Genomic DNA, 23,291 nt, shown 5'->3' with positions numbered 1-23,291 from the left:
GTTTGTCGTTCATGTTGTTGTTCTTCATCAAAATCAATATCCGAGCAATCACTCTGATCATCCAATAATTGAGTTGCCCAATCTTTATTTGTTAATTGTGATCGAGTAATGCGTCGTGATGCCATAAAGAGTAGAATTCTATATAAAAATATAATAATTATTAATTATTTTCATCAACTTGATTTTTGAAGAATTTTCATTTACTTAATTACTTTAAAAAATTAGTTTCAAAAGATTATGATAATTTTAATTTTACGGAATCATTTTTATTTATTTGACTTCATTTATTAAATTAAAATAAAATAAAATTTAAACAATGAATATTTATATTACCTTAATATTTTAACCTTAAAATATAATAATAATATGACTTGTCAATTGTCACACAAATAGCGATGGACGTAAAAAAAAATATTTACAGTAATTAAATACACTATTTACTCATTTGTTTAATTAATTACAACAATATTATCACGATAAATAAATACTACAATTTTGTATTGCATTTGTTGTTACTGACAGGAATGATGCTATTTTATAGTTTTAATAATCGCCGCTTAGGAGAGCTGGGCATCTGGCACCCCTGTACGTGAAATTTTCTGTACGATTTCAGTCGCATAATGAGCAGATCGCCGCATTTTCTGAATCCTGTTGCATTGAAAAATTAAAATTTAATTTTCTGAGCGAAGTATCGCAATAAAATTGATTGTAATAGATTATAGGATATTTGAAAAAGGAATACTGTATTTATGGTGAACATGTAACATTCATAGTTATTTAATAAATAAAAAAAAAACTTGCGAATTGCGGCGCAGCGCTCATGACGCGAGTGACGAAGGATTAAATTGTATATAAAAATAAAAACAATTATCGGTGAGAAAAAATCTTCGATTAATTACTAAAAAATATATTTAAGAAGCTCGTGTTAAAATATGAGACTAATCAGTTTAGCCATTTTCGATTAATGTAGATCAACGACTATGTAAACACTATTTTGAGAAAAATGCGTTTAAAGTTTGAAAAGCACTTTGCACAGGATAAAAAAATTTTTTTTTAACTTACATGGAGTCGTCTATTCCAGGACCATATAATACACCCTCCGCCGCTTCGGTAGCTTCTAATAACTCAAGCTGATGTTGTCTGCGGGCCATTCTTCCATCTGGAGAGTTCTCACGCGCTCTGAGATCGGAAATGTTCACGCGCTGCTCATCTTCTTTTTCGGCATATTAATGCGCATTGGGCCCAAGTATAATTTCTATTGCCTTCATATAATACAACAGTGATGTCATTCCTTCATTAAATTTGCCGGCAGCTATGTATGTAACGACTTCCACAGTTTTCGAACCGGCCGGAACAATTTTTGGAGAGATTTTCCAAGTCAGTTGATTGTAGTTCACGTTGTTGTTTTGGTTAAAACTACCTACACATCTTTCTAATCAATTCTCACGACTGAGATCTGTATAAATCGGAAGTATAGCTTCAGCAACATCTTCTGGTAATCGCTTATGATCAAGTTCGAAAGTAGATAATTGATTGGCAGCTGCAGCTTTCTGCCAGCTGCACCATTAGTCTGGTCCGTCCGGGCACTTATCGTGTTGAGGTTTTTCGTCAGTTGAACAATAATGATAATATATGACCCAGACAGCATTATACATTTCTTCAATGGAATCATAACTTCTCCTGCTTGCTAAGCCATAATAAACTGTCAACTTATCGATCATCTTTCCAGTAAGTTTGCCTTTTCCACCGAGTTTTTTTTTTTTTTGGTATTTTTTTTTCTTTTTTTGTTTTCAACAGTTTCAACATTTTATTTGACACAATTTTGAAGCTCCGTGCCCATTTGTTTCTGTACGTGTCCAATACATTCTTTTTTCACAACTACTTAATCACCGTAAAGTGCAGCATTTAAAATTCCCGAGTACGTTTTGGAGTCACCATCTCCAATGGAATTTTTGTACATGACTCCAAGTTTTTCCAATGAACATTTCAACGACTGAATCTACTTTCATTTTCCCAGAAGAACCAGAATGATTTGCATTGCAAGTATTTTTATGTTCTACATACCATTCATTATATTCTTCGGCATCAAGTTTCTTCCTCCAAGTTTCACACAGTTTGCAGTAGGCACTGTTTACAGAAATATCAATGATTTTACAAAAATAGTATCCGATCAATGATGTCACACCGTACAAGCATGTAAACCCTCGCTTTTTTCATGTGCCATCGCCAGATACAGTTAATTCTGTTGAATGTTCATCACCTTGATGTTCAGAAGTCAAATTTTTTTCTTTAGTACAAGTCTGTTGAAAAAGTTTTTCGCTGGCTGTTTTTTCGCTGGAGTAAATATTACTCATCATTAAATCGTAAGTGGGCTGTGATTTAAAAGCTCGCATGTCCATTAATTCACAAAATTTTGCTGCACCTTTTAACTCTAATCTGAGGACTCTTATGACAAATAAAAATCGTCGATTTATTTCATAAGAGTGCGCGAAAAAAGGACTATAATTTATGTTACGATCTGCACACTTATCATACAGCAAAATAATTTTAAAACCAAGTCCTTGTTCAGAAGCAGTTTGAAACTTAACATTTCCGTCACAGATCTTACATTTCACATATTCAGAAATTACTGCAAGCACTGTTATAAAATTTAAAATGCGATACTTAACAGACGGATCACGTGGAACTGAGATTTTTTCTTGCTCTTCAAATTTTTTTCGCCGAGGCACTGAAACTACTTTCATCCGTTTCAGCTGTTTTTTGGATTAAAAACATTTTTGCGCTTTTTTGTTCTCGACTTACGTATCTTAAAAGATTTTCTCATTTCTCTATAAGACTTCATTTTCACGAAAAAAATACAGAAAAAATATGAACGAACTCACAAGTTTACTGCTTAGCTGCTTATACTGACTACCGCTCTTAAATAGTTTTCAGTTTAGGGAGAGAAAAATAAAAATTTACCTTTCATGTATAAAAAACACAATACCATACTGTTGCTTTACGCATCTAAATACATTGGAAGGCAACATTTACAATAGGCAGGTGCATAAAAGGGACATCGTTTCAGTTAAGTGCCGCTCCGGCCTTGCACTTTCAAGCACTCTGAAACGCCTTATCAAATTTGCGTGTAACTTCGAAAATATTCACTGGAACGATATGAAATTTTCTGTGTGTATTCTTAAATATATATGTACATTAAGAAAATGAAATAAAAAAAATCGATTTTTTGAAAATTCTAACTGTACATAACCCCTTAAGAAGATGTTCAAGCAGGTCAATGATCCTTTAAGGATTAAGGAGTGATCCTTAAATGAATAATTAAATGTATCTGTACCTGCAAGTCATTCTGAAATTAATCTTTATTGAAAGGAGGTATTAACATTTAATTTATAATTACGAAATTTTGAGAGATTAATTTTAAATACATTTGAGATAACATTGGTCACTTCTGTTGTTACACAATTATTGTTATTATGAATTTAATATATTTATGGATAGACGAACTATTTTATTGATATTAGAATAACTAAGTTACTTAACTATCGAATACAAACCACTGTTTAAGAAATATATTGATATCCTACCCAAGAAAATTGGTAATGGAATTCGCTGTGCTTTGAAAAATCACCTTGGGAAACTAAAACAAAAAAATTCGCGTTATCAAACTTTGTTAAAAATACTATTCTATAATTTTGGCATGAGAAATTGAAACAGATTCAGATAATTGATTCTAAGAAATACTAAACGTCAGATTGAGAAAAAAAAATCTGGAAAACGGTTGACCCTAAAGGCCATCCCTGCAACTTCCCGCTGGTTCCATATGACATTTTTGAGCTCTTCGAGCTCAAAAGTCTGATAGAAGTTTAATGAAACAGTATTTTTTGAATTTTCAAACTGCAATAACTTCTAAATGAATGAACTGATTTTCACGCGGTTAACAGAATTCCACCCAGTTTTTTAAAACGATCTATAGAGAAATCTCGAAGTTATGTAATAAAACACTTTATTCGAAATTTGTCGTTTTCGATATTTCTTGAACGAATCAGCGGATTTTGACGAGACTGTTGGTAATCGACGTGGTTTTTCAAGTTTAAGAGCGAATAGTTTTTAGAGTTGATCGGTCAAGCCATTTAGAAGTTAATCCAAAAAAACAATTTTTTGAAAATTTTGTTTTTGAGATTTCTCAAAATCTAGGGAACCGAATCAATACAACTTTTTACGAAATTTGATGGCAATGATACTCTTTGGATCGCCACCTATTTTGATCTAATCGGTCAAGCCGTTCAAAAGTTATAAGAGGTTTACACACACACACACACACACACACACACACACACACACACACACACGCGCGCGCGCGCGCGCGCCGCAGCCGCACAGACACCATCACGGAAATAGTCAAGGAAGCTTCCTAAGAAATCAAAACGTCGAAATCTGATGAAAACTCGATTTTCGAAAAACGGGGTGAAAACAATAACTTCCCGATTTTTGAAAATTTTCAATTTTCTTAGCGGGAAGTTAAAAACTTCTTTAAGTTACATTTCTTTTGGCCCGTTTTAAAAAATGACGATAGTGCGTTTTTATGATACATGTCTGCAGTTAGACGTCAGAACTGTATGCTGAAGTGAGCCATCAAATTAATTAAGAGTGAATATTTACTGTGGTGATTAAGTTAACTCATGAACAAATGAAAACCAACAAACAAGTATTCAACAGAACACGTTATTTTTACTGAAACAAGAATACAATATACGCACACAAGCGCGCGACTTAACATTAGGTTCGGAAAAATTGTCATGCTTATAGTATATTCGACCAATCACATCACAAATAAATCGATGCCACTTACATTTCATCTCAATTTCATGATAGCATCAATAGAATAAAATAAAGTAATAATGATTTACGTAAGAATTTTATAAGATTTTTCACATATTTTTGCTGAAGTCCAGATCATGGGAATTGTAAATATCAAGTTTTCTCTGTTTTCGGTTTTTTCCCATCGTGTCAACATAATATTACATCGACCACAAACAAAGTGTGGGACCCAGGCAGAATCAAAATTTGTAATTTGAATGCAAAGGCATTTTTCATAATTTCGTTTTAATCTATCTGAAAACGTTCTGCAGTATTTTACTGGCTCAAACTCCCCACAATCGTAACAAAATAGATCAGGACTCTTAATGCATAGATGGAAATTGCTTCGTGTAATAGTATACTCTTTAGTAGCCAAGTTTTCCACTACTGAAGAGCTGCAGTCGCTGGATGACAACGCCTGCGGGCCTGCTTTCTCACCCTGATCAGACGCCGATACTGGGTTTCCGAATCCCTGAGTAGTTAGGGGCACGGAGGGCGAGACACAACAAACCCCCACTCCTCGGCCACAGGCGCCAGACCTTTTCCGCTCCCCGCGGTGAGGGGTTTCTCCGTGTGAAGGAATTCCCTTGGTAAATTTTGGACCTGAAGTTTTTTCTGTAAGTGGCTAGGGGTTTTACAATATGGGGTGATAAAGACGTATGTCATAAAGTAGTAATGGCATGGGGTTAATGGGAAAAGGATGTAGGATTTTCTATTTATTTTTGAAGATCTGATGAGATTTTTTTTTAAATTAGTCACAGCAGGGGGTGTGAGGAGGGGGCTTTGGAGAAGTATGATGTTATATAAACCTCGGGGACGAGTATCAGCAGAAGTCATACTAGAAAATTGTATCCATAGTATTATGTGGCTATATTAATAATTTTATTGTTTACTGTGTTCGATTTAATATGTGGATTAATACTTTTTTCATGTATATGTATAAATGGAATATGATGATTACATATTTATATAATAAAATTGTATTTCTTATACACCCATGTCGAGCATATGTTTATCACTCTCAATGTAAAAATTTTTGCTATAAAAAATATCAATACTGTGAAGCGCATTATAGGGAAATGAAAAATATTGTAAGAACTTATCATTTCTATAATATGCGAAAGAAATATGGAGATTGTAATTTATGGTATTTAATTGAGTGTGAGATTCAATCACGAAGAATGTACACTGAAAAATTTAATATTGTTAGCGATGATAACCATACTCGTTGGATTAACTATTTGTTGCAAGAGCAGCAAAATTATAATTTAGATAGTTATAATTTAGGATTTACTGATTTTATAGATTTAGATTTAAACGATAAAATTATATCTGATGTAAAATATATAATTAAATAATAAACAACAAGTATATAATATTTTCTTTTATTTACCAATTTTCTTCACACTCACATTCATACTTATAAAAACAGGTTTTTTCATCTATAATTAGTAATAATCATAATGCTGATGATAATAATATCACTCATTACAATAATAATAATAGTAATAAGAATAGTAATGATAATGATAATATTAGAGATAAAAATATTGAGTCCATATTAATCGGCGATGTCTTGGCCTTCGTCGGTGTTATAATACATGCTGTAGCGTTGAGACAGTTGGTTGTCAACTTTGTGTACTATTTTTTGAACAAGTTCTTCGTGGTGGTGTAGCAGATCCCAGAAAAATGAAAACCCAAGATCTCCAAGATTACTGTGAATTGAAGGAGTCCTCTCGTTATATTTGAATAAATCTAGAAAATGTTTTTCAAAATATTTTAATATTGTATTTGTGTTTGGTGTTTCTCTGGTCTTGGGTACAAGATTTTTCAGAATATATCTTGATATATTTTCTTCTATGGTGTTTATGTAGTCCCTAATAGGAAGTTGCTCAAGATGGTCGAGCCAATGGTTGATACTTTGATTGATGCACTTTAATGTGTTTGTTGTTTGGGCTAGTAAGAAAATGCGTGTATCTTGATGAGTTAATATAATACAACGCTGTTGTTTAAATTCGGAAAAGTCACCTCTCAGGTCTTCGCACTGAATAGAACAGAACTTTCGATAAAAGTTGATGTTTAATTCTTCATGAAAATAGTTTGAAAATGTATCACATGTAGAGCACAATTTCTTCCATTCGTTTAAATTTAATTGAATTAGGCTTCTTGAATGAGTAGCTATTATTTGAACCACAGGATAAAAATTATTTTCACTATACTTTAAACGACAACACACCTGTTTGGTTTGTAACTTATTCAATGCTATTACTTTTGATAAATATACAAACTGGTGACTTTCCATTTTCAATACTTGCGTTAGGAGCTACAAGATGAAACTGACTACTAATTGTAACAGAATAGTTCTAATAACTTTAAAAAGGGAAGGGGTATGTATTCTGTAGCTATCTATTATTTATAGCATTTTAACGAGGAGAGGGGGATATTCTAAACCAATTACCATACAGTATATTATTATACACTAGTCACAAAAATTAAGGGATATAAAAAAAACTCGATCATCACGCTCGGTAGTGATTCGTAGTCTACCTTGACCCGGACGACGATCGTAACTTTGAGTCGCGTTATTTCGGGCATAGGCCCGACTGATAACGGACTGGCTCACTCCCATAGAAGCTGCTACTTCCACCTGACTGTAGCCCTCTTGAAGGAGGGTAACAATGCGAGCCACATCTGTGGCAGCTAAATGTCGACGAGGCATATCAAAAGGTGCTTATCAAAGAAAAGCTTACATAAAATTCACGTAAGGAATTTAGGCTAAAAAGAAAACGTAAAATTCAAGTTTTGTGTGAGGAAAAGCCGAACTCCGCGGGGGGTATATCAATTTGTTTTTATTGAATTTTTAAAATGAGATTTAAAACTAAGGCAGTTGTAGCGGACAGAAAAAATTGAGTTAGATTTTTTTGACAATAGTGAAGCATTCTGAAGACGATAAAAAAAAAAATTAAAAAAAAATTTTTGATAAAAAAATTTCGAAAAAATTTTCGAAAAAAATTGAAAATTTTTTTTTTTTTTTCAAATTTCTTGAAAAATCAATCTCTTTGATCGAAAAATAAAGAATTTTGAAAAAAATTTTTTCAATGGAAAAATGAATAAAAATCACAAAATTGCTCATAATGGTGATTTTTGCGAAAACACAGAATTTGAAGCTTCTGGGCACTATGAACAAAAAATCGCAGCGCTTTGAATTTCTTAGGGATTTTAGGGGACACTTTGAAGTTAAAAATTACCAACGATATCCTTCGTTCATCCATTTTATCCAAAGTTATACCAAGTTATCCAAATATCCTTAATTATGCGAATTTTTGTCTTTTTTTCAGTCCGAGTTTTCAATTCAAAAAAATTTTTTTCAAAAGCGGTTTACGTTTTCTTATAGAGAATATTGTGTAGTTTTCAAAACCCTCCTTCGATTTCCTATACGGTCATTATTTCCAGAGTTATTGATTTCCAAAGTCAAAAAAACTTTTTGCTTTGATTGACGATAACTCCGCGGCAAATTATCGTACAGGCTTTTGGCTACGTCAAATTAAAGGGTATTAAATTTACTAAAAGAGCTTTTAAACAAAACAATCGAAAAAATTTTTTTGAAGCCCGTAGACCTTTTTTAAGACGAAAAAAAATTTCGAAAAATTTTTTTTCAGTAGTTTTCTTAGGATTTCTCCAGACCTGACGATGACAAAAAATTTTCATGGTCATATCTAAAAACTAGACACTTGGAGCTACAATTTGCTTTCTTTTTTTTTTCTGTGCGATCATTTTCCTCGGAGTTACAGCTCGCTGAAAATCACCAAAAAATTTGGAATTTTTTTTATATCCCTTAATTTTTGTGACTAGTGTATAATGATAGAGGGGGAATATAACTAAAAGAGGAAAAACGCTATTAACGATTGAAAAGTATTTAATTTTGTTTAGGCTTTTAGTCGCATTCTTTGGTGTAATCTGAAAATGTCCTTCCAAGGTTATAATTTAAAACCATTACGTTGTTAAACCCTAAAAGATAAGCTAACTGAGCGTAGACGCCGGATAATCACGCGGAGGATAAAAATAAATACAACAGTTTACAAGTTTTCCATTTCGAAAATTTATGTTCAAAAATCATTGAGTGAGAAAAATCATTGTAAGTTATGTAAATCAGATAAGCCTGGAGTACACAAAAACTGGCAGTTTTCAGCTTTAATAAACGACGAAACGAGTTATTTTGAAAAATCTATTAAAATTCCACAATTATGTGTACCAGCAGGACTAGAAGAAAGCTATTATCAGCAGGAATCTTGGAAAGTGAAACAGGACCCCCCATCACTCCGTAGTTTAGCATGTGCTTTTATCTTAACTCACTGTGAGAAATTACCAAAAACCATAGATTTGAAATATCTTATTTTTCTGATGCAGTTTAACCCCACTACAAAAATTGTTGAGATGAAAAACTCTCCTTCCCTAGACTTTGGGATAGTTGAACATCCAATGATAGTAACAGATGTATGGAAAGATAATTTCTGGGGGACAAGAATTCATTATTTTCCATATTATCCTCCTACACTACTATACCATGGTGAGGGAAAAATACCATATGATGACCAAAACTAAGATGGTGGGGGAGAGGGGAAGGGGTGCTTACAAAAGCTTTACTGTTTTTTGGAAAGGACATTATTCTCAAGCTTCCTCTAGGAAGCAAACAAGTCTTTTTGAGTTTTCTGCAGAGTTTCAAATTTAAAATAAAACATGGAAAACGGTTGGGAAGACGTTAGTGACGAGTGTTTTTTAAACGCGTATGATACGTTTGTGCGCGAAGCAATTGATAATAATAATAAGAATGCTGATTTTGATTGTTGCGTAAGTGATAGCCAAATTATGGCTGGTATGGATAAATGGGCATATAGAATCCTCGAGGGTCCCTTGGTTGCGTCCAGCCAAGTATGTCAGGGAGAGAAGTCTTTCACTGATGCTTTATAAACAACCATGAAACTGATATGCAAACTTTTGTCCGTCTTCAGCCTCTCTGTAATCATCGAGTTTAATTCCACCAAGTATTATTACTTCGCGACCCCGTAACGCATGAATTATTTTAATATTTTGACTATGTTCTAACCTTGTCAACCACTCAATAGCAAGCCGTGATTGATTATCTGCTAACCTATATCCCGACCGAGGTAAAATACCAATCTGCTTCTCCTTTAAATAATTTCGCCTGTAAAACAACATACAGGTTGAAGCGATTGTTGTACATTCCGTAAAAGGACATACATTACCACAGTCAAGAATAAGCTTCCTAAATTTACTACATGCTAATCGTAAAATACTTACATCTAATTTACAATAATGGATAATTTCCTCCTTAAAATTAAAATTATTATTTGTCTTTACTCTATTTTCATACCATTCGAGAAATTCTTGCTTTTCCGACTTCTTTGGAGGTGTAGATTTCTCAGACATAGAGTTGAAGCCGTAGAACTGTTTGTCCGGCATTACACCGACGTAATCTTGATTGGCTCTGCTCTTGAAAAAATGTGGAAAATAACCTTTCCGCATTTTATCTTCGAAGCCAAATGATTTGGGTAGAGCTGACAATGGTGCCGAAATGAAATTCAGACTATCAATAAATTTATTTTTTTTACTGTTGAGTTCAATTAAGGTGACACTAGTACCGGTCATGATCGTATCAATATCACTTAACTGTCTATTAAACAACTCCGTCAGGATAAACTATGCATCAAAACCTTTCGCATTGTATGCTATACATACCACTTTTTTACAAGTCTTAAGTTTACTTATTTCTAAGATATAGTCCACAAATTTTTCTACACAGTCTTCGCCATGAAAAATTGTTTCACAAACCCGACAATTATTACACCAAGGTCTGGTGGTACCCAACTCGAGGTCATCAGAATCACAACACACATTACACACTTGTTGAGCGACACATAAATTTGGTACATGAATGTTCATCTTTTCACTGCCATGAAATTTATCATCTTGGCGAGTCTCAAGATCATAATACACAAATTTTACACACTGTTTAGTTGGTGGAGGTAACTTCACAGGTGTCATGAAACAAAAATGTCCTTCTTCGTAAAGTTCTTTACACGTAGAGCACAAAAATTTCCCACAACAGTGTAAAGCCTTTCTCGGGAATATAATTTTATGGCAGGTTAAACAAAATTGTTTGTTATCACACACAGTTTGCTCTTTTCCTCCGTACGAGCCTTTGACTAAATGATTATTGTTACACTGTTGTCCATAGAAAAACCGATTACATTTGACACATGTTATTTTACGCTAAGTTGTATCGCAAGTACCTTTTGCATAGCATTTGGTACAAGAGTATGGACAGTTTTTGTGACTGTACTGATTTTTATACTTCACTGAACATTGTTCACAATAATGCCTAGCAAATTGTAAACCTTTAACAGTGTATATATACTCAAAATGCTTTTCCTGTGGGTAGTAAAGGATTCGTAGCGTAATCTCCACACTTCCATAGCTTTCAATCACTTGTTCAGTTCCATTAAAAAGTATTGGGTATAGTTTTGCACTATTATCTTTTTCAGCACTGTACACTATGATAGCCATTCCTTGGTATTTTAAATAATTTCGGAAAGATTTTATTTCCTCAAGCCCACATCCTTCATTAGGAACCGATACATCAGCAAAATTTGATAATTCTTTTGCGCGATTTTTTTGTTATTCACCTCTACCATCCCTTATAATTTTATAATAGTCATACCGTGGACCTGTTGATGCTTTTTTGAGTAACCTCTTTTGACCCGCTATCGCTGTTACCAGTGCTCTAGGCAAACAATATTCATCATTGTTGCGTAAATGCATTACACCATTTGGTCTTATTAAATCAACAGCAAGGGTCCACATTCTGCCTTCAAGACCGTCAATAATACACAGCTTGATATGGAACGTCTTTGTTACGTTGAATCCTCCTGCACTTTGACTAATTTGTGAAACCAGGTTCCATAGATCCTCAAACGTGTAGCCATCAATTTGTCGTAATCTTTGATACGCAGGCATATTCTCTATACCTTCAAAACTGAAGCTCATCGTGAAACGGTTATGCCCATGTCTCCCCGCATCAATGATGCAGTCGTATAATTCTCTAAACGCCTTCATAGTCCAAGTAATAGTGTTTTGACCCGCGGGTGGGTCTGCAATGCGAAATTCCATATCAAAATTATCCATTAAAAATCGAGGGAGTCGCTGCCTTCCATAATTGAGTTGAATTAGAGCACGGGGTTCTTCTCCTTGATCCATATTAACATCTTCATTAATATTATCCACCATATTTTCCTCAATATTATTTTCTACTTCTGCGGCAGGCTCGTTTCCCCCACCAACTTGAATGTTACCTATAAAATAGAATCATTATTAAATATAATGCTAAAATAATTATAATAATATCTTTGCGTCCTCAAACTTACCTTCATCGAGATTTTGTTGCATTTCGTCGTTTTGCACTGCCAAAAGAGGGTCGTTATTTAAAACGGGCAAATTTTCGGGAAGTTCATTTGATTCTAACCATTGTGTAATAATATTACACAATGTGTAACAATCTGATCATCATCATTGTTTTCTATTTGTCTACTATCATATGATACTGGATTTTCAATTGGAAGATACCCCTTTTTTAAAAATGACATTAAATTAAAAATAAATAAAAAATTTAGCGAGCCTAATTATTTTAAAAAGCCTAGTAATTATTCATATATTAAGAGACCGTCGATATCCGCCAAATAATTATTTAAATCAGGCAAAATTTCAGGTAAAACATATTCACCAAACCATTCGTTCTCAAAGGAGTCACTAAAACCGTTGGGATCCATCGTATCTAGAAGTTAAAAACGGAATGTACTCTCTCGAAATAAGACCACAAATAAAAGTTAAATTTTTTCTCTTTTCGAGAAACAACACACTTCTCCAAAGCCCCCTCCTCACACCCCCTGCTGCGACCAATTTAAAAAAAAATCTCATCAGATCTTCAAAAATAAATAGAAAATCCTACATCTTTTTCCCATTAACCCCATGCCATGACTAATTTATGAGATACGTCTTTATCACCCCATATTGTAAAACCCCTAGCCCCTTACAGGAAAAACTTCATGTCCAAAATTTACCAACTGAATTCCTTCACACGGAGAAACCCCTCACCGCGGGGAGCGGAAAAGGTCTGGCGCCAGTGGCCGAGGAGTGAGGGTTTGTTGTGTCTCGCCCTCCGTGCCCCTAACTACTTCCCTGCATCGTAAGGTACTCATCACTTATACCTGCTATGACGGCACATATGCCGTTAACCCAGGGACTTTGCTAGATGGTTCTATTATCAACCGTCATCCCGAGGAGGTGCCCTGGTTGCAAGTACAAGCGGTCATGCAATGAAATAAAGTCTGCACATCGAAGAAGTTGAAATCCTAACACGATACCAAATTTTTACTAAATAAAGGAAAAGGTGGAAAAAGAGGTATCTTCGTCGTAGATCATTTGAGAATGAAACAGTACAATACCATCGAATTATCGTTATAAATCAAATTTGTTTACATTTTTGGATCTTAATCTTGTACTTTAGAATTAAAAAAATAAACAAGAAATTTATTTAATTGTGTTTAAAAGATTTTTTTCCATTTTTTCAGCAGAAATTTTTTGTTATTTTATCACTTTTTTGCAGTTTTATGAATGTTTTTGGGCATAATTTATTGCAGAATCAGATTAAACAGATTAAATTACATGAAAATCTTCGTCAATCCAGGTCCACAAAATTTTTTAGCAAGATTATCCCAATTTTTCATGATTTCTACAATTTTCAAGGACTTATCACAATTTTTTTTAAGAATTAAAAAAGTTTCTGATTAAAGTACGATCGAAATTTGTATTTAATAGATCAAAATACATAAGAATTATGCTTGCTTTAGATCTCAAAATTTTTTTTCTTGCATAAACATCGAATTTTCGATATTTTTCGAAGTTTTTTGCAATTTACTCGAAATTGAAGGCTGCCCGTAGATAGGTGGCGCCCGATGTACAGACAATTTTTTTTCGTGTATCGGTGTTATCTCAAATATGTGAGTTATGGAATGCAGCTCACTATCTCCGTTATTGTAAATAAATTATGCAAATTTATTCAACAATATCTCTTGTACTCTCATTTATTTACAATATTGCACTAAAAATAGTGATTAAGAAAAACTTCCTGTTGAGTTAAAAAATTTATAAATTCAATTGATATTGACACTCGGGTCATGGAATTTTCAATTAGAAATGTTCTTGAAAGGTCACGCCCGAGAAAAATAATAATAAAGAAAATTTGTTCTTAGTAACATCTAGTTCTATGAATTCAACATAACTGAATATATCAAACGAAATGTCAATGAATGATTGTCTGCTATTGAGTATTGGAACAATATTATAAAAATTTTCTTCTTCTTGAAGTTGAGAATTTCTCTACCTAAATAATCAACGCCTAAAAAATTATTTTCAACAGAAATTATATATGATATATTTTCTTCATACAACACTCAACAGCCATGTAGATACTGATAGGGTGACTTAATAATACACGGTGATTTAGAATTACTTTTACAGCGAAAATATTCCAATGGAGAAAAAAATTCTAAACAGAAAACTCCGTAGTCATAATTGATAATTTTGAGTAGTTTTTAAGTTATTAAAAATTTTAGTTATCCAATCAGATGCGAGATTGAGCATTTGAAAAAAATACAAAAGAATTAACAATAAATATGCTGAGTTGCGCTATCCAACTTCAAGATTTATTTTTTTTTGTATATTGTTTTAAACATTTTTCTGGAGAGAGTGAAGGAAGCAAAACAAATCTGGAAAACAGTTGACCCCAAAGGCCATCTATGCAACTTCGCGCTAATTCTATACCTAAGCGCTCAAAATTGCACTTATTACGTTTTTGAGCTCTTCGAGCTCGAAAATGTAAATTTTTTAAGCTCTCCGAGCTCAAAGAAATAGCTGTTCTATTCTTTTTAGCTCGTTAAACTCAAAAGTTTGATAAATGTGTAATAAAACACTATTTTTTGAAATTTCAAACTGCTATAACTTTGGAATGAATCAACCGATTTTCACACGATTGGCGGCAATCGATGCAGTTTTTTGTCTTTTGGAAGAATTGACAACAAAAATTTTTTAGATCAAAAATTTCGGAGTAATTCCAAAAAAAAATTTTTTTCGATTTTCTATTCTGCACGATATCTCTCGAACAAATGAAACGATTTCGACAGGATTAGCGGCGATCGACGTAATTTTTCAAGGTTAAGAGCTGATTATTCTTGGAAGTTGATCGATACAGCCGTTTAAGATTCATTCCAAAAAAACCACTTTAAAAAAAATTTTTTTTCACTGTTTTTTTGAGATTTCTTGAAATCTATCGGCACTGACTCGGTTTAAGGAGTTATATCCACTTACGAGGCAGAAAAAACGCGTTTTTTTGTGAATTTTTTCCAAAGAGGCATTTTATTTTATACATTAATGGAAAAAATGTACTTAAACAGAATTTAATGTACTTTAACAATCAGCGGTTTATTTAAAAAAATATTGGATCCCCTAGCTCCTGTAGATGATCGGCGGAGAGACCTCCAAAAAAAGTGCTTGGCGGTGAACAAGATATCTCTGGTCCAAATTATCTGAAAATCAAAAACCAAAAATATTTAGTTTTGTAATAAATAAGTACAGGTAATGATCGAAGATCTAGTCAAAATTTTGATTTTTGACAAAATGGCGGCCGTTCAAGAAAAAATTCAGTTTTTCATGAAAATTTTTCACTACAAAGTGGCTTAAAAAATCGAAATTATTGTCCAAAACCTTATTCCTTCGATCATTACCTGAAAAATATATCTGAGTAAGTCGTGTAAAAATTTCAAACCGATCGGTTTAGCGGTTTCGGAGAAATTTTGTTCACCGACTCTGAAAACACGGTTTTGAGATAAACGCGTTTAAAGTTTCGGGAACGATTTACACTAAATTAAAAATTTTTTTTTCAACTTACATCATGTCATCTATTCCAGCACCATAAGAGGAACCCTCTGCTTCGTCGTTTGCCTCCAAAATGTTTAGTTGTTGTTGTCTACGAGCCATTCTCCCCTCGCGCGTCGACCCTTGCGCGCTTGCGTCCGAAATTGAGATGCGCTCTGCGTCCTCTTTACTCACGTAGGAATGAGCATTGGGTCCAAGTGATAATCCCATAGCACTTATATAATAAAGAAGAGATGTTTTACCTTCATTATAGACCCCGGCTGCAATGTTTGCAGCTATTTCCACAATTTTAGAGCCAGCTGGAATAATTTTTGGAATTATTTTCCATATCAGCTGATTATAACTTTCATTATTGTTCTGGGTAAAACCACCAACGCATCGTTCCAATAATTTTTTGTTACTTAGATCTTCGTAAATTGGAAAAATAGCTGTTGCAACATCAGGTGGTAAGGCCTCATAATCATGTTTATAGCTGGGCAAAGTTTCCAAGGCTCGCGTTTTTTTGCCACGAACACCACGAGTTTTCTCCTATAGGACAATTATCATGCTGGTTTCTCTGCTAGTTTTACGAGGCATTTTTTACTTTAATTAATTAAACTATACACAGTGAGAAATACATAAACTGAGCACAAACACAACTTGTCCACGTGAAAGATCACTTCTAACTGATGAGTTCACATATTTTTAACCTAAAATTCCTCAACATAGGTTTCAGGTATGAACTAGATCTTTTGTATTATTATATTAGGGTCCCAAACACAATATAAGTCGAGAATAAAAGGGTAGAAGCTACCAGAAACCGCTGCTACTCCGGCTCGTGCTCCGCCTACTTTCGAACGCTCGGAGACGTTCTTACTAATACGCTCATATCTCCGAAACTAATTGTCGGATCGATTTGAAATTTTCAGAGAATATTCTTGAATATATGTACATTCAAAAAAGGAAAAAAAAATCGATTTTTTGAAAATCACAAATGGATATAACCCCTTAAAATACTTATTTAATTAATTAACTTTTCTCAATATTAATATTAATAGTTCAATAATTAATTGATTGCAATTCAATTTTTGATTCGCTAGTTTTCATTGAGAGTACCTCAAGGGGGTTTATACCCGAGGACTGGTCAAGGACCTTGTGGTGTTAATTGTCGTAAAGATTTATTTTATTACTCGATTAATTATAAATATTATTGGAATTATAAATAATTCCAAACATCGGGAAAATCGGTTCAGTTACAACTATTTTAATTAATAAAATAAAATCGAATAAGATATCCTACGAGAAAATTCCATAGTATTCTCGCAGACTAGTTAAGCGTCGATTGAATCGTACATCGCAGTTAATATGAATTTAGTAGAATTCTTTCGTGCCCGTGATGGAATTTTAGCCTGCCCGTCAGAATAGTCGTTCGTCCGTGTGTCATTTTTTGACCAGAGGGTTACAGGCATAATTTTTCCTAGCCCGTGATGGAATTTAGGACTGCTCGTGAGAATTTTTGGTTGTCTGTGTTTCACTCCGGACAAGATATGAACTCGGTAGAATTTTTTCGGGCCCATGATGGAATTTAAGCCTGTTGGTGAGAATTTTTGGTTGCCTGTGAATCAGTATTGTCCAGACGGGTACACGACAGAATTTTCCTAGGCCCGTGATGGAAATTTAGCCTGCCCGTGAGATATTTTTGGTTGCTTGAGCATTACTTTTGACTGGATATGAACTTGTGAGAATTCTTCCGGGCCCGTGATGGAATTTCAGCATGCCCGTAAGAACTTTAAGTTGCCGGTGTATTACTTTGGACCAGATAAGTGCCTGACCAAATTCTCGAAGGCCCGTGATAAAAGTTAGGCCTGTCCGTGATAATTTTTTGTTGCCCGTGTGTCATTATTTGACCAGAGTACACAGCAGAATTTTGACAGGCCCGTGATGGAATTTTACGCTTTTTAATAATTCTGTAGTATAGTCTTGAATTAATGGCAGCTGATTGCATCTTAAGTTGAGTCTCAGTGAAAGTCTCAAATCTAATATTGGCTCTAAGTAAGTTGATGATTATTGTTCTGCTCTTTAAAATTTATCAGTTTACTAGTATGCATTTGACAGCCGTAATTATCGTTACAAGTCAATAGCAGTAAATTAAGCCGTGATTGGTGTTTCTGTGAAAAGTTTTAAATCGCGCCATCTATTAGATGATTAAGATATTCTTATACTCTAATATTAAATGTCGGGAATCCCTTGTACATTTGAAAATGCTTCATTTATCTTTATATTAATTTTTTTGAACATGCGTTAAAAATAAAAATTTTGTCTATTTTGTCTTTTACAGATTTACCATTCAGGTAAGTATTGTGTTATGTTCTGAAAATTACGCCTAAAATTACTTTTTATTTATTAATTTATAAATATTATATTTTGGATAAATTTATCTAACCCGATTCTCAGAACGCATAACACGCGATATCTGCTGCTTCGCTGGTGGTTATACCAACAGCGGAGTGACGGAAATCTCTTGTGATAAGGCGTCAGCAGAGAGTCGCCGTGGCCGCGGATAACCAAAACATCTTGCATCAGCATGGGACCCGGGCCTCATCGACTCTCTCAGGAGTAACCTGAGCTGCAAACATAGCTGAAAAATTGTTTATAAAAACTAATCTGAAGCTAATTCAAGTCAGTAGATCTCGAGACTCATTAGTGCAGAGAGCTCCGTTCTCGGACTTGAATCTCTCCAGATCCTATTCTTAATAAACCAACTATACCGAACTTATAGTCAACTAAACTTATTATGGGTCGGAGCGCTTTACAGTCGTTCTATCTCATATATAAAGAAATCTTTCGGCAGACGCGCTAGCCAGTGCTTCTCCAGGCTAACCCTCCTGCTGAACGAATGCATAACCGGTGTTCCACTAGGTTCCGATCTCTTCACCAGCACCAAACTCCTTCACTTCATGCCTCGAGAAAAACGGTCGCGTCGATCAGGTAAATCGGTACAAAGGGGTCGTCGTCTCTTGGCCCAGCCATTTCATTTGTCGTTACCGATAATTTCAGTTGAGTCGCGCGTGGAAGTAGTGCAGATTACAAAACTGTTACCACGTGTAATCGACAACGAGATACTTGTCGAACCGCGAGTAAGAATAGTGCGAAAATCGTCACTATAAATTTAAAGGCGTAATAAAATAATTACCAAAAAAATTGAGAACGTAACAATTGATTTATTCACATTCGATAAGGTATACGCCCTATACAATCCACTTTTGTACTCCTGACTGAAAAAGGCTTTTAGTCAAACATTGAAATAAAATTTATAAGTCAGCTTCTATATACAGCTCCAGATTATGAGAATTCAGATTTATTTCTAATTGCGGACTGCGATTCCACGTTTTCCGACGTGTCTTCGTAATCACCGGAGGCATATTATTTTATGTCACGAATCGATTGTTCGATTGAAAATCCTACTTTTGTTTTTAAAATTTTTACAAGTATAATAAGTTAATAAATTCAGTTTATTGACTTAGTATGACATATTAACTCAATTTCATTTAAATTCATTTTCGTTTCATTCTCTTATCAATCACTTCAGTGATCACACATAGACTGTGAATTGATTTCCGAATATTTGCTAGATTAAAGGTCAATTTTTTTTTCTTATTATCATTAAGATTCGCCGTATTTTTTCTCAATGTTGTGTATTTTTGAAGTGAAACTTATTTACGGAGGGTAAAATTGAATGATTTGAGGCGAAAAAGGGAAAGTAGCGCTAGAGGAGAGGCATTGAGTGAAAGTTTAGATTAGGTGAGTAGGGAGAGTTAAGGATAGTCAAGTAAAGTGTTCGAGTGCAGTCCGCGTGCGTTGTAATTTCAGCACGTTACATATATAAATATATATATAAATATATATATATTTATATATATATATATATATATATATATATATATATATATATATATATATATATATATATATATATATATATATATATATAGGGTGTCTCAGAAGTCGTGAGCCACCGAACAGGGTGTGGTAGAAAATTGGATTCTGAATAGAAAAGTCCTTTACTATTTTTCGATCAGACCCATAGAAAAATTACTACAAATTTATGAAAATAGAACAATGAGGAGCGCGGTTTAGCGGCAGAACGGTAGGCGCAAGAGCGAGCGAGTGGAAGCGCGACAGGCAATGAGTGCGCGCTCGCTTGCACACGTGTGATATCATTGCTCAGTTATAGCGGGATGCCCGCATGCAATAATAATGATCAATGAGATACTCCTGTAAATAAAAAAAAATTAATATTAGAAAAATCATCCCATAGACAGCCCCATAAAATAAAAAATGTGCGATTTTTTGATAATTAAAACTCAAATTTTCGGTGTCACCGAAAAATGAAAAAAAAAAAAAGCCAACAGTCATATTCAATGATACCCCTGTAATTAAAAAAAAAAGAAAAGTTATAAAAGTACCCCATACACTCTGAGATACAGCCCCATAAAGCCAAAAATTTGCGATTATTTAATGATGAAATTCAAATGATCAGTGTGCACTTGAAGTTAAAAAAAAAAAGCAATAAAAATAATCAGTGACACTACTGTAGACCAAAAAAATTGAAAAAAAATAAAAAACTACCTCATAGACACTGAGATACACCCCCATAAAGCTGCGATTTCTCCATTATTTGTGAAGTTAAGTTGAAATTCTCGGTGTCAACTCGGAATAACTCAAAGAAAATTATCTTTCTTTCCAGTTTAACCTTTTTATGAATTAAAAATCAAAATTTTGGAATCCACCCCATAAACACCGAGAGGCAACCCCACAATGCCACAATTGTTCGATTTTTTATTGATTTAAATTGAAATTCTCGGTGTCTACTCAAAATAAGTAAAAGAAAATTATTGTACTTTTTAATGTTATCTCTGTTATAAAATAATAAATCAAAATTTCAGAATCCACCCCACAGACACCGAGATACATCCCCATACAGTCGCTATTTGTCGATTTTTAATTGACTTAAATTGAAATTCTCGGTGTCCACTTAAAATAAAGAGCATAAACTCATTCCACTTTCCAATTTACTCTTTTTAATAAATGAAAATATCAAAATTCAAGAATTCACCCCATAGACCCCAAGATACGCCTCCATAAAGCCGCGATTTATCGATTTTTTGTGGATTGATATCGAAATTTTCGGTGTCATATGAAAATATGAATTTTAATTATTGAAAAATCGCGAATTGTTGGCTTTATTTGGATGTTTGTTAGTGTCTATGCGGTGGATTTTCAAGAGTTAAGTTTTTTTATGTTTTTAAGGGTGTAATTTAAAAGTACAATAGGTTTCTCTTGTTGTTGTTAAATAGACACCAAGAATTTCAATTTCAATTACTAACAAATCACAAATTAGCGGATTTATGGGGTCCTATCTCGCCGTTAATGGGGTGTTTTTTTCAAATCTTATTTTTTTTTGCTTACAAGAGTATATCTGAAAATGAGTTTTCATACTTTTCATTTATTTTCAACGAACACCGAGAAGTAGCATTTTAATTACTAAAAAATCAGAAATTTTCAGCTTAATGGGATCATAATTCAGAGTTTGCGGGGTGGTTTTTAAATAATAATTTTTTTCGATACACAGGAGTTTAATCGATAAGTACAAAAGGTTTCTTTTGTTGATTTTCAATGGGCACCAATAATTTGAATTTTAATTTCTAAGCAATCCCGATTTTTGTGCGTTATCAAGTCATATTTCGGTATCTATGGGGTGTTTTTACAATTTTTTAAATTTGTCTGATGGTCAAAAGTACCACTGATAATTTTGATTGGTATTTTTTTTCTATTTCGAATGCACTGTGAATATTTTAATTTTTATGTTAAATAATCCCGAAATACTCGGCTTTATTATGCTGTATCTTAGTGTCTATGGGGTGGTTTTTGTAATTTTTAATTTTTTTCTGATTGTTATGGGTATAGTTAACTATTAACTATATTAGTCCTAGATTTTTATTTGAAATTTTGAGTAGTCGTCGAAAATTTCTATTTTAATTATTGAAATATCGCACAATTTTTGGCTTTATGGGACTGTATCTCCCTGTCTATGGGGTAGTTTTTTATTTTTAAAAATTTTCTTCACCTACTGTAGTGTCACTGATTATTTTTATTGCTTTTTTTTTTCACTTCAAGTGCACTCTGATCATTTGAATTTCATTATTAAATAATCGCGAATTTTCGGCTTTACGGGGCTGTATCTCCCTGTCTATGGGGTAGTTTTTTATTTTTTTTCAATTTTTTTGGTCTACAGTAGTGTCACTGATTATTTTTATTGCTTTTTTTTTAACTTCAAGTGCACACTGATCATTTGAATTTCATCATTAAATAATCGCAAATTTTTGGCTTTATGGGGCTGTATCTCAGAGTGTATGGGGTACTTTTATAACTTTTCTTTTTTTTTTTAATTACAGGGGTATCATTGAATATGACTGTTGGCTTTTTTTTTTTTTTTTTCATTTTTCGGTGACACCGAAAATTTGAGTTTTAATTATCAAAAAATCGCACATTTTTTATTTTATGGGGCTGTCTATGGGATGATTTTTCTAATATTAATTTTTTTTATTTACAGGAGTATCATTGATCATTATTATTGCATGCGGGCATCCCGCTATAACTGAGCAATGATATCACACGTGTGCAAGCGAGCGCGCACTCATTGCCTGTCGCGCTTCCACTCGCTCGCTCTTGCGCCTACCGTTCTGCCGCTAAACCGCGCTCCTCATTGGTCTATTTTCATAAATTCGTAGTAATTTTTCTATGGGTCTGATCGAAAAATGGTAAAGGACTTTTCTATTCAGAATCCAATTTTCTACCACACCCTGCCCGGTGGCTCACGACTTCTGAGACACCCTGTATACTATATCCATATAAGCGAAATACCACTGACTCATCACCAGATCTCCGAAACTATTGGACCGATTCATTTAAAATTTGGCATAGGTACTCTTTTTTCACTGTAGACGAGAGATAAGAAGGAATTTTGTGCAATTCCTAGCCAAAATGGATTTTTCGATAACCATCACGTATGTTACCCCCTCCCCTCCTTCTTATTCTTCCCCTCCCGTGCCCTATTTCCCGTGCCTTCTTCCCGCTTCCTTATCTCTCTCTCTCTTTGGGGGTATTTTGATTCTCCAATCTAAGAAACCATCAGTGGCACCTATCAATTATAGAACTCAACCCCATCTTACCCTCCCCCACAACTACCCACGCTAATCAACCGTTGCCATGGTTACCGTTGATATGAATACCGTTGCCATGGCTACCGTTGCCATGGTTACCGTTAGCATGGTTATCGTTGTTAAAAAACTGTTAGAATGAATAAATTGGAATAATAAATTCGGTTGTAAACTAAATTCAGAGGAATGATTAGAATAAAAGTAGAAAGTTACTAAATATTAATATTC

General features: G+C 33.8%; 1 protein-coding gene across 1 annotated transcript in view; it reads right to left on the bottom strand.

Moving 5' to 3' along the window:
- Window positions 1–3,341: 3,341 nt before the first annotated feature.
- Window positions 3,342–23,291, bottom strand: part of LOC141529697 (uncharacterized) — a 49,885-nt gene continuing 29,935 nt past the window's right edge. The window contains exon 3 of the mRNA XM_074246368.1: window positions 3,342–3,637. Coding sequence (XP_074102469.1) covers window positions 3,581–3,637 — 57 coding nt within the window. The 3' untranslated portion in view covers window positions 3,342–3,580. The remainder of the gene's footprint in view (window positions 3,638–23,291) is intronic.

This window comes from Cotesia typhae, unplaced genomic scaffold (assembly GCF_013202065.1).
Source record: "Cotesia typhae breed Kobodo isofemale line unplaced genomic scaffold, CoteBio_Ctyphae contig_48, whole genome shotgun sequence".
NCBI classification, from domain to species: Eukaryota; Metazoa; Arthropoda; class Insecta; order Hymenoptera; family Braconidae; genus Cotesia; species Cotesia typhae.
The sequence above is the reverse complement of the archived record's forward strand: the minus strand, read 5'-3'. Positions and strand labels throughout refer to the sequence as shown.